Source organism: Ruditapes philippinarum, unplaced genomic scaffold (genome assembly GCF_026571515.1).
Source record: "Ruditapes philippinarum isolate M1 unplaced genomic scaffold, ASM2657151v2 ctg63_1_1_1_1, whole genome shotgun sequence".
NCBI classification, from domain to species: domain Eukaryota; kingdom Metazoa; phylum Mollusca; class Bivalvia; order Venerida; family Veneridae; genus Ruditapes; species Ruditapes philippinarum.
The window spans coordinates 285,426-297,735 of NW_026866221.1; the positions used below are offsets into that span (position 1 = coordinate 285,426).

The following is a 12,310-nucleotide window of genomic DNA, read 5'->3' on the forward strand; positions in this document are numbered from 1 at the left end:
CTGATACCATGGCAAGGAGTGACGTCTCAAAAATGCCAAAAATCACTATTTTGCGTTGTTTTTTTCCATTTTAGCCCCTCACACTTTTTTTTTCACAATTTGAAGCCTCAAAAAAAAAAGGGGGGGGGGGGAACTTTCAGAACTTGTCGACCCACAACTTTTGGTTTGCATTTTTGTGTTCCACCGAAAAGGTGTGATTTCCACTATATTTCTGCCGAAGGGGCCAGGGCTCAAGTTTGAGCGATCTTCTAGCGATCTGAGGTAGAACAATATATATTATATAGGAACTTTGCTGGGACTCTGCAATGAGTTCGAGCTAAGGGAGGTATTTATGCGATCTGAGTTCGAGCGCACAAAGTTTAACTGTAGCTTTTTCAAACAGTTTAACATTTTTTGTACAGTGCATTTCAGTGCATTGTAACTTAGGAGTATGGGGAGACATATTTCACCTTTTTTCCTCTAAAGTAGCATCCCTGTCACCACGTACATCATTTATATCTCTCTCTAAACGTGCTATCACCACATCTTTATTCTGTACCTGTAACATAAACATATATGAACTAATTTTAGTCACAATTTAAAAAGAAACCTTTGACATAGACATGTATCTATATTAATGCTTCAGTACATTCATATTTGTAAAATTTATTACTAGCCTTTCTTGTTAATCCTTGAATCTCTATTTCCATTGCTCATTCTCATATACACAATTTTCTGAGTCCACTACAACCCCAGGGGTCTTTCCATCTCCAACTCTTTTGTAAGCCATATATATCGAGAAGCACTCAGATATTATTTATATACAGAGCCTTTTTCAGCTTGTATGGCTTAAAGTGGGAAACATTATTAAGAATTTTGGATAATTTGAGGAATTTAAACAAGAGGGCCATGATGGCTCTGAAATGGCTCACCTGAATATGGAAACTATACTTAATAAGGAAAAAATAATATTGTAAACTGTAAACAAAAGCATATATAAGATCTAAATCTTAAGCCGATATCACAAAGTTCATATTTGTATCTGAAACAGTGCATGTGTAAAATCATTACAGTTCCAAAAGATGTGTACATGTAAGGAAAATCTTTGAACAATTTTTAAAGGTGACCACCAAAGGAACATTCCTGTGAAGTTTGGATGAAATTGGTTTATGAGGAGATGTTGTTTAAAGTAAAAGTTTACGGACGGACATACGGATGAACGCCGGACGAATTGTGATTACAAAAGCTCACCTTGTCACTTTGTGACAGGTGAGCTAAAGAGTTGAAAAACTAAATTTCTAGGTGAGTGTTTAGTTTAATTTATGTATCTGTAATCATCACATAACCAGTCACTTGTTTTAGAAGCAAGTCAAAACAGTTATCTCAGAAGTTGAAACAGTTGGATTTTTTGGCACCTAATGGAAATATTTTCTGAAATTTTGAATAAAAAGGTAATTTTCGATTTCAAATGGGGCAAGACAAAGGTGCTTGGTAATAGGGTGAAAATAACTTGATAAGGCACTGGCATTACGTTTTTTAAAATGGAATACTTTCAAGTCAGTCTTGATACAAATAGACAACATAAAGTATAAAGTGTATAGTAATAGTAAAACTAAAGTGACCTCTGACTTAAGGAGAACAATCTCTGATTTCTGTGTAGCTACACCATCCATGTTTCTATCATTCTTCTTCTTTTCATACATTCTCTCTGAAAAAAACATTATTATTTTAACCAATAGACTAAAAAATAAACATAGAAAACATTAATGCATTTCATCCAGGGTATAACAAACAGTAATTTATACAATTAAACCATACCTTACAATTCTTTATAGACCTGTCCTTATTCTGATTCTGAAAACATGACATATTTCAGATTTTTGGGTCATGTACAGATATAAAGACTGACCTAGATATGTGACTATCTGCTAGTGTTGCATGACATTTATGCAGGCCTGAAAGTGGCTTTTCATGAAAAAGTAGGAAAAAAATAGGAATGAGTTCAAGAAAAAAGTAGGAAAAAAGTAGAAAAAAAGTTGGAATTTGACCACGAAAAGTAGGAATAAATTTAAGAAACTTATGAAGAAATCTTGTATAAATCAACTCACTTAAGCAATGGTGAACATTTCAGACAACAGCAGTCACATGTTATAAGGGATGTCTTACTTGAGGAGGCTCTAATATCTTTTGTACATGCTGCTGTCAAACTGATTTTTTTCTCTCAATTTATTAATACAATTGAACATTTCAAACAAACTATAAAATACAGTGAAAGTACATTTCTGTGCTGTTTAAAAGATGAAACTAAGAACCAGGTGGTAGAATTCTTTAGGTGATAAAATCATTTCTACAATGTTGTTTAGAACAGGCTATTTTTGTAGTGCACATGAAAAAGTAATTGTGACCAGTGTCAGGACAAACAGAACAAAATGTGCAGACAAAACTTCAATTTCAGTCTTCAGTCATTGGATTCCAGGCAGCTCAGTGTCTTTCTCAGGAACAGCTAATGCATGCTCCATTAAAACTTTGCACCTAGATTTATAACCAAAACTACTGCCAGTACAGGCAACCCATGTACATATGCTCACATATGCAAATATACAAAAAGATATAGAGTATAAAGTTGAAATTTAACTTGAGCAGCATATATTTAATGTTGCAGATCAATTAAAACATTACAACTTGATTAACCACAAGTAGAAATGCTCACATGTGCAAATTGAGTATATAATATTAGATTGAGGCACACTATTTATTGAGTCAGATACAATAACCCTAGTTTAAATTGCAAAACTACTGGCAGATGTGTAAAACCACCAAAAGTACAAAATTTAATGCTTTCATATTAAGCACATACACAAAGCTATATGGTACACACTGGTTATGGAGTAGCATAATTATAAATTTAAAGTGACAGAGCAATTGACAAACATCAGAATAACTGGAATACAATGATGTACACTGTACAAAAGTTCTATTAAAGCAAACTTATAAAGTATGTAACTATTGAAGTAATATATTTCTTATGAATACTAGTAGTTTTGTATTCTGTGTGCTCAATAATACCCAAATTAGTTTTGATTGTTTATTGTTATTTTATTTTTTCAGTTTTATTTGCATGTAAAAACTGATGATTTTGAAACATTAAGTGCAAAGAGGCCAGGTACAGTCAAAACAACAATGCTGCAACAAATTCTAGTCTAGCTTCATGGAGCCAAACTTAAGTTGGTCAATGCAGATTCTTCTACCTAACCTTTATTGTTTGTTTGTTTGTTTCATTTTACGCCTTTTTCCAACAGTATTTCAGTCATATAGGCGGGTAGTTTCCTAACCATCGTTCCTGGAGAGTTACACCAGTACTAGACTACCTTCCTCCGTGCACCTAACCTTTAAAATTATTTTATTATTCAACTATTTAAAATTAAACATGTCTATTACTTTTATGTTCATTTTACTAAATATGGTAATCAGTGATTTTCTGAATAAGAAGAATAACTTTTACTCATAATTGAGGTTTTAGTAGAAGTATTTCTCCTCACTCATTATCCACCTATTAATGCAAACATGGATAATCAGAAACTTTAAACAGAAACAAAATCTAAAATCCTACATATGTGGCATTATTTCTTACTGAAAAAGTAAATTCTGTACAGAGACATAACATTTCATATAAAATTTCAAATATTTTAAATAAAGGTATCCTAATACTGGTATCCCTACCAGACCTACTGATAGGTGCATAATTCCCCCCTCGGTTTGTACATCATTGGGGCAAATTTCTACAGCGCACATCATCGACATAAAAGGCAACATACAAGTTCAAAATGTGTTTTTTTTTAAAACCAACTTGCCTCTTTGGCAAGAACATTCAGCTGTTCACACAAATCAATAAATGCACCAGCTTGCAAAAGAGGTCAACAGAAGAATTTCAAGGACTCCTTAGAACCTTAACAATAGTGTAACAGTATATGCCATCAGTCCTTACATCATTTAACATATTTCATTCTGCAAAAGACTTAAACATGGTGATATATACATTTTTTAGTTTCATTTTTATTAAACAAGTAGGAATAGTAGGATTTTTTTAAAAGTAGGAAAAAGTAGGAGTGTGACAAAAAAGAAGGACTACTTTCAAGCCTGTATATGTTACCTTCTCTCTCCTGTTCAAGTGTGACTTTAAGCTCATGTAAAGTGGCTGCATCTTCACTTGCCTTTACACGTAGACTGTCTAATTCTTCCTCTAATGACATTCTACAAGTAATAAAAAGATATAAAATAAAGACATTTTTATAAATGCCTTCAATACTAGAAATACAGTTTTATAAGATGGTAGGGGCAGCTGGAAATCTGCTTTCAACTACGAACTTTTTAAAAAGGAATTTACTTATGTGTTTTCCATCAGAACTATTTCACTGATTTACAACATGTTTTGTTTAGATTAATGTTTTGTAACATCTGGATATATGATACTTTAAAATGTCTGGAATGTCATATTATATCTTGTATGAGAATCATGTGTGAAACTGTATTATTTGTATAGGTCAGAAATTTAACTATATATTTTTAAAGCTTTTCATAAAGATCTACGATGTGTTGTTGAGATCTTTATAAAGTGTAACATATATGGTAATAAAATCAGGTTATACTATGAAGAATCTGATGAATAATAAATTTTGATATGAAGGATTTATTCACTTTGTAAATGATACAAAATGTAAAAGATACCTTTCTACAACAAGATTTCTGTTTTCATTTTTGAAATAAGCCAGTTCATTCCAGACAGCAGTACTGTCCTCATGTCTTAAATCTTTTGGATCTGCTCTCTTTACCTTCTTTGACTTCTTCTTTGATCTGCAAATTTCACGATACATTTTATATTGAATTTTTCAATTTCCATTGGGATTTAATAATGAAAATTGTAATATTTTCATTGGAATTTAATATGATAGTGCAATGCCTTTCCCCTTGGAGATTTATCATTTTGCCTAATTTTACATCCATGGGGCTTCAACACTGTGATCTTTTTTATTTCCATGGGGATTCAACGAAGTGAAAAAAATTTCAAATCCAGGAGTTTATCCATGAGTGTCAGCTCATCCACCCCAATCTGAGAACATAATGGTCAGCTTCTTCCTGTTGTAAGTATTCCAAGATGTGACAGCCATTATACTAAACAAGACCAGTTGTTTGATACAAACAAAAGAATATATAACAAGAGGGCCATGATGGCCCTGAGGTCGCTCACCTGTATATAGGCCCCCGGAGCGGGGCCAGTTTAAACCCCAGGGCTTTTATTTGAACAAACTTGGAAGACACCCATAAGAAGATGTTTCATGATGTTAAGTTTTTACTACACACATATAATGAAAAACAATGATCTGCCCCTCCCCGCCACCCCCGGCAGGGCCAATTTTAACCCAAGGGCTTTTATTTGAACAAACATGGTAGACACCCATAAGAAGATGTTTCATGCTAAACATCTAAGCTGTAGCTCATTGGGTTTTTTAAAAGAATCTCATTGGGTTTTTTAAAAGAAGATTTTTTAAGTTTTTACTATACACATATAGTTAAAAACAATGACACTCCTGGGGCGGGGCCAGTTTTGACCCCAGGGCTTTTATTTGAACAAACTTTGTAGACACTTACTAGAACATGTTTCATGCTTAATATCTTAACTCTAGCTATTTGGGTTTTTTCAAAGAAGACTTTTAAGTTTTTGCTATACACATATAAGGAAAATCAATGACCCCCAGGGCGTGGCCAATTTTGACCCCAGGGCTTTTATTTGAACAAACTTGGTAGACACCCATTAGAACAAGTTTCATGCTAAATATCTTAGCTCTAGCTCTTTGAGATCTTTAAAAGAAGATTTTTTAAGTTTTTACTATATGCATATAGGGAAAATCAATGACCCCCTGGGGCGGGGCCAATTTTGACCCCAGGGCTTTTAATTGAACAAACTTGGTAGACACTCATTAGAAGATGTTTCATGCTAAATATCTTAGCTCTAGCTCTTTTGGTTCTTTAAAAGAAGATTTTTTAAGTTTTTACTATATGCATATAGGGAAAATCAATGACCCCCTGGGGCAGGGCCAATTTTGACCCCAGGGCTTTTATTTGAACAAACTTGGTAGACACTCATAAGAAGATGTTTCATGCTAAATATCTTAGCTCTAGCTCTTTTGGTTCTTTAAAAGAAGATTTTTTAAGTTTTTTCTATATGCATATAGGGAAAATCAATGACCCCCTGGGGCGGGGCCAATTTTGACCCCAGGGTTTTTATTTGAACTAGAAATGTGTCCATAGGACACGGGTGCCCCCACCGCGCCACTGTTCTGTCAATCTTTTTACTAAGTCAAGGGAAATAACTCTACAAATACTGGATAAATCCACAAGCGAAACCCCAGGTGCAAATCTAAATATGCTGAGCAACCTGCCCATAAGGTTTAATGACTATGTCAAATCCTTTTTCAGTAACTTGAGACACAAGTTGAAAATTGCAAAAATTTTCTAAGTGAAGGGCAATAACTCTAAAAATACTAAATACATCCAGACGAAAATACCTGGTACACAACTGCACATGCTGATCAATATTCCTGTAAAGTTACATGACTCTAAGTCAAATACTTTTTGAGTTACGTGCGACACAAGTTGAAAATTGCAAAATTTTACTAAGTCAAGGGCAATAACTCTGAAAATACTATAAATATCCACACGAAAATACCCAGGTGCACAACAACACATGCTGATCAACATTCCTGTAAAGTTTCATGACTCTAGGTCAAATACTTTTTGAGTTACATGCGACACAAGTTGAAAATTGCAAAATTTTACTAAGTCAAGGGCAATAACTCTGAAAATACTAAAAATATCCACACGAAAATACCCAGGTGCACAACAACACATGCTGAGCAACATTCCTGTAAAGTTTCATGACTCTAGGTCAAATACTTTTTGAGTTACATGCGACACAAGTTGAAAATTGCAATTTTTTACTAAGTCAAGGGCAATAACTCTAAAAATACTAAATATATCCACACAAAAATACCCAGGTGCACAACTACACATGCTGATCAACATTCCTGTAAAGTGTCATGACTCTAGGTCAAATACTTTTTGAGTTACATGCGACACAAGTTGAAAATTGCAAAATTTTACTAAGTCAAGGGCAATAACTCTAAAAATACTAAAAATATCCACACGAAAATACCCAGGTGCACAACTACACATGCTGATCAACATTCCTGTAAAGTTTCATGACTCTAGGTCAAATACTTTTTGAGTTACATGCGACACAAGTTGAAAATTGCAAAATTTTACTAAGTCAAGGGCAATAACTCTGAAAATACTAAAAATATCCACACAAAAATACCCAGGTGCACAACTACACATGCTGATCAACATTCCTGTAAAGTTTCATGACTCTAGGTCAAATACTTTTTGAGTTACGTGCGACACAAAAGTGAACGGACGGACGGACGGACGGAAGGACGGACGGACGGACGGACAAGGGTAAATCTAAATGCCCGCCACTAACGTGGGGGCACAACAAACTTTGTAGACACTCACTAGAAGATGTTTCATACCAAATATCTTAGCTCTAGCTCTTTTGGTTCTTTAAAAGAAGATTTTTTAAGTTTTTTCTATATGCATATAGGGAAAATCAATGACCCCCTGGGGCGGGGCCAATTTTGACCCCAGGGTTTTTATTTGAACAAACTTTGTAGACACTCACTAGAAGATGTTTCATGCCAAATATCTAAGCTCTAGCTCTTTTAAAAGAAGATATTTTAAGTTTTTTCTTTCCGTTGCCATGGTAACCAGAGGTTTGGTTGCAATCGGCCATGTGGTTTAGGAGATGTTGTTTGAAAAGTTTGACGCCATTTTTTGAAGGACGCATGACGCACGCAGAGTAATGACAAAAGCTCACCCTTGAGCACTTTGTGCTCAGGTGAGCTAAAAATAAACAAATGAGCCGCGTCATGACAAAACCAACATAATGGGTTTGCGACCAGCATGGATCCAGACCAGCCTGTGCATCCGTGCAGTCTGATCAGGATCCATGCTGTTCGCTTACAAACCCTATAACAAGTAGAGAAACTGATAGCGAACAGCATGGATCCTGATCAGACTGCGCAGATGCGCAGGCTGGTCTGGATCCATGGTGGTTGCAAATGCATTACGTTGGTTTTGTCGTGACGCGGCTCAAATACTTTCTCATATTCTCAGTGAGTCCAATTATTTCAAAAAGTATACATAAATGAATGACAAAGATATGACCAGACACACCCATTAATGTACTAGTTTTACATTCAAGTATAACCTTCATTTTCCTAGCTGTTGACCTGTTGTTTGCGTGTGACAAATTTTCTGAATGTGTCACAAAGAATGCCTAGTGATTTCAAATTCATTCATGAATGACAGAATTGATAACTAGATATGAATGACAAATTAATGGACTAGATATATGACTATTCATGCATATGGTATCATGGATTTGACATTCATGTATGAACTTGGCCTTTAGGCTGCAGAACTTAACTTTGTTCAAAACATGTCATTATAATAAAGCATATTTATTTAAAAATCTATCCATGTATAACAAAGCTAAGCACAAAAAGACTATTTACATATGAAAGATTTGGAGACCTGATTTCTATGTGCGATACGTCATCATCATGTGTAACACATTTATGTAAAGTTATTTTAAAACCAATCCAGCAATGACAGACACAAACATCAATGCACTTTTATAAAAATCCATATCAGGACTTTGGAGGGACTTGATTTTTACTAAAAACTATAAAATCTCCTGATTTTGGGGGTGGCATAAAAAAAAACAGAAACACTTCAACCAAAACCTTCAATGATTTACAAAATGTTTGAGCAGCTTACCCATAATATTCTGTCTCTAGTGCTTTAAGTTGTTCTTTAACATTTTTATAGTTCTCTTGTACATTCTTCAGTCTCTCCAGTCGCTTCTGATGTGCTTTCTTTAATTCTGCCAGCTCTCTGATCTGATGTACATACACACATATACTTGTCATGATAAAAAAATAATCTCCTTACTTAAAGCAAATACAGTTAAACCTGTCTGTATATTCCAGTCTTAGGAAACAGATATCACAGTCTTGTTCTGTAAAATCAGCTAGATGACTTAAATAATAACATTTTCTAGTCCCAGAAGGACAAGATATACATTGTTAATTGTCTGTACATTAAATTTTGTTGGTATTCAAAGGTATTTCATTACAACTGCCATATCATGAAATGTTAAACTGTATTATGCTATAGGCATTGTATTTACTTACTCTAAGCAATAAATATGAATTTCTTTAAAACTTTACTAAAATGATCAATATCAATACTTAATATGACAGCTTCCATTTTCAGATGTACATAATTTTAAAGATTATATACATAACGCTTTGAACAGTTAATTTCACAGACTTCAAAAATGTTTTAAGCTACAATGGTACAGTGATTTAATAAATATGATATCATATAATACTGCGAGAATAATGTATCATTATTACCTTCAGCTTTAAGATGGCTCTACAGTCCTCTAAATCTTTCTGTACATGAAATCTGGGTCGCGTCTGCTCCCGCCTAGATGGTGACATTGACCTTGATCTGTGACCTTTACCTAACCTATCTGGTTGTTTCTCTTCCTGAGCTTTTAGTGGACTAAGACCGATACTTCTAAATTGTCGAGATGGTGTGGAATGTGTACGCTCATGTCGATTCAGGCGTGCCACATCAAACTCAATGGTTTGATTAATGGCATCATCTTCAAGCTGTTCTATATGCCTAGGATAACATAAGTTATCAAGTTTATTGTATACAAAATACTTCATTTTAATATAATCTGCTATAAATGAATAAACATAATCTGCGTATAAAAAAAACCCCACATAACAAGAAATGTTGAACGACACATATGCCCCCTTTCTAGCCCTTGACTCATACTATTGGTAATTTTGTTATGGAAATTCGCCCAAAATGGGTACATGGAAGTGTTCAGTTATGGAAATAGAAAAATAATGACCTACTAGTTATAACCAATGAATATTGTGATATATAAAGACTTTGACCTTTGAACTTGTGACCCTATTATGACTAATCAATATGTGAAATATGAAGTTTTCAAGGTATAGAGCGGAAACCACTATGACATTTAATGCACCTGTGACTTTGACCTTTGACATAGTTACCCCAAAATCAATAGGGGTCATCTACTAGTTATGACCAATCAAGATTTGAAATATGAAGACTTTCTATTTTGACATTTAAGGCCCTTGGGACTTTGACCTTTGACCTAGTGACCCCAAAATCAATATGAAAATCAAAATGAAATGTGAAAATATGAATGCTTAGTGATTAATAGCTTTCAAGATAATAAGCAGAAATCATTCAATCATTCAATTCCCCTGTTACTTTGACCTAGTGACTTCAAAATCAATAGGGGTCATCTACTGGTTATGACCAATCAGTGTGTGAAATATGAAGACTTTATGATAAATAGCTTTAAAGATAATGAGCGGAAACCATTCATCATTCAATGCCCCTGTGACCTTGACCTTTGACCTAGTGACCCAAAATCAATAGGGGTCATCAACTTGTTACCAAATAAGTGGTTTTTTCTGCAATGACTTTATTTCTGCGGTCAGAATTTTTCTCTATATATTTTTTTTTTTTTTTTTTTAACCTGGTACTATATGTGTACTGCATTATGACCTGTTTCATCTAAAGTAATAACGACTAACGGATTATTACGGTTAGCGGTTTTTTCAAGTATATATTCTGTGTTTGTAAGGATGTACTTATTGCTAATTTTGTTAACTTAAGAATAAAGATATTTAAACAACATATATAGTGTTTGCCGATACGCTTAAGGTTTGTTTACTAAATCATTCAAACCATTTCAACCCTTATACTGCTAAATAATCGTCGTATACTTATAATTGTCATCTGATTTACGGTATTAAAATGGGGTATATTTTTCACAAGTCATTTCACGTTGATCAAAAGATGCAAACCTTTCTATTGTTGCGCATTATATTTGTTTGCAAGCAAACAATATAATTGTTTGTAATTACTGTACAGTTTTGTGGTGACAACGATAAAAAAATGCGAATGTGTACATGCAAATAAAATAGAGTAATGTGACTTAGACTTTGATAAGAAGAGTCGCAGAATTTAAATCACCTTTTGTCCAAAGAATGTGCTGCAGAAATAAAGTACGTAGAAATAAAAACATGCCAAAATTTAGAAAAAACACAGAATTTGGAGCCCGCAGAAAAAAACACTTGTACGGTATGACCAATCAGTATTTGAAATACGAAGACTTTGTGATAAATAGCTTTCAAGATAATGTGCAGAAACCATTCTGACATTAAAGGCCCCTGTGACCTTGACCTTTGACATTGTGACCCCAAAATCAATAAGGGTCATTTACTAGTTATGACTAGTATGTATGTGAAATATGAAGACTTTGTGGTAAATAATTTTTTTTTAGATAATTAGTGGTAACCATGTGGTCTACCGACAGACATACTGACAGACAGACAGACCAAACGACATTAGCAAAACAATATACCCCCTCTTCTTCGAAGGGGAACATAATTATTAATATTAATTATCTCATTATCATATGAACACATTCACTAAATCATAGTCTGCATTACTGGTACAGATACATTACAAAAGGTTTATAATATGCAAGTAGTGTTAAATATCTTAATTGTGGAAGGTATGATTAGAATGGATATTTGGATCTTCTTTATAAATTGATCAACAACCTTTTAAACAACAATGTGTTTGTTAATCACAAATGCCCCCGGCTCAAATTCTTGTCAGTAACAATATTTAAACTAGAAATGTGTCCATAGGACACGGGTGCCCTCACACTCCACTATTTTGTCAATCTTATGACTTAAGGTCAAATATTTTTAGGCTACATAATTATACTAACAAGAGCACCGCTAGGCGGAGCATTATATGCCCAAAAGTGTTTTTTTCTTAGTAAGGATGAAGCATTTGTAAGACATGGGAATTAGCTGTTCATCCTATAAAATTTTACAGCTGTAGGTTGATTAATACTTAAGCTTTGACCTTGTGACCCCAAAATCAATAGGGGTCTTCTACCTAATATGGACAATCATCCTAAGAAGTTTGAATATTGTGGGCCAAATGGAACTTTAGTTATGCTCCGGAAACTGTTTTCAATTTTAAGGTAATAGTGACCTTGACCTTTAACCTTGTGACCCAAAAATTAATAGGGGTCTTCTATCCAATATACACAATCATACTATGAAGATTGAGTATTGTG

General features: G+C 34.0%; 1 protein-coding gene across 2 annotated transcripts in view; it reads right to left on the minus strand.

Moving 5' to 3' along the window:
• The window catches only part of LOC132731792 (centlein-like), a 151,999-nt gene that overhangs the window by 50,400 nt on the left and 89,289 nt on the right, over positions 1–12,310 (minus strand). For both annotated transcript variants that reach the window (XM_060718050.1, XM_060718051.1), the window contains 6 exons: positions 9,516–9,789; positions 8,875–8,996; positions 4,705–4,830; positions 4,130–4,230; positions 1,602–1,687; positions 450–538 (listed from right to left, as the gene is read on the minus strand). In XM_060718050.1, coding sequence (XP_060574033.1) covers positions 450–538; positions 1,602–1,687; positions 4,130–4,230; positions 4,705–4,830; positions 8,875–8,996; positions 9,516–9,789 — 798 coding nt within the window. The remainder of the gene's footprint in view (positions 1–449; positions 539–1,601; positions 1,688–4,129; positions 4,231–4,704; positions 4,831–8,874; positions 8,997–9,515; positions 9,790–12,310) is intronic.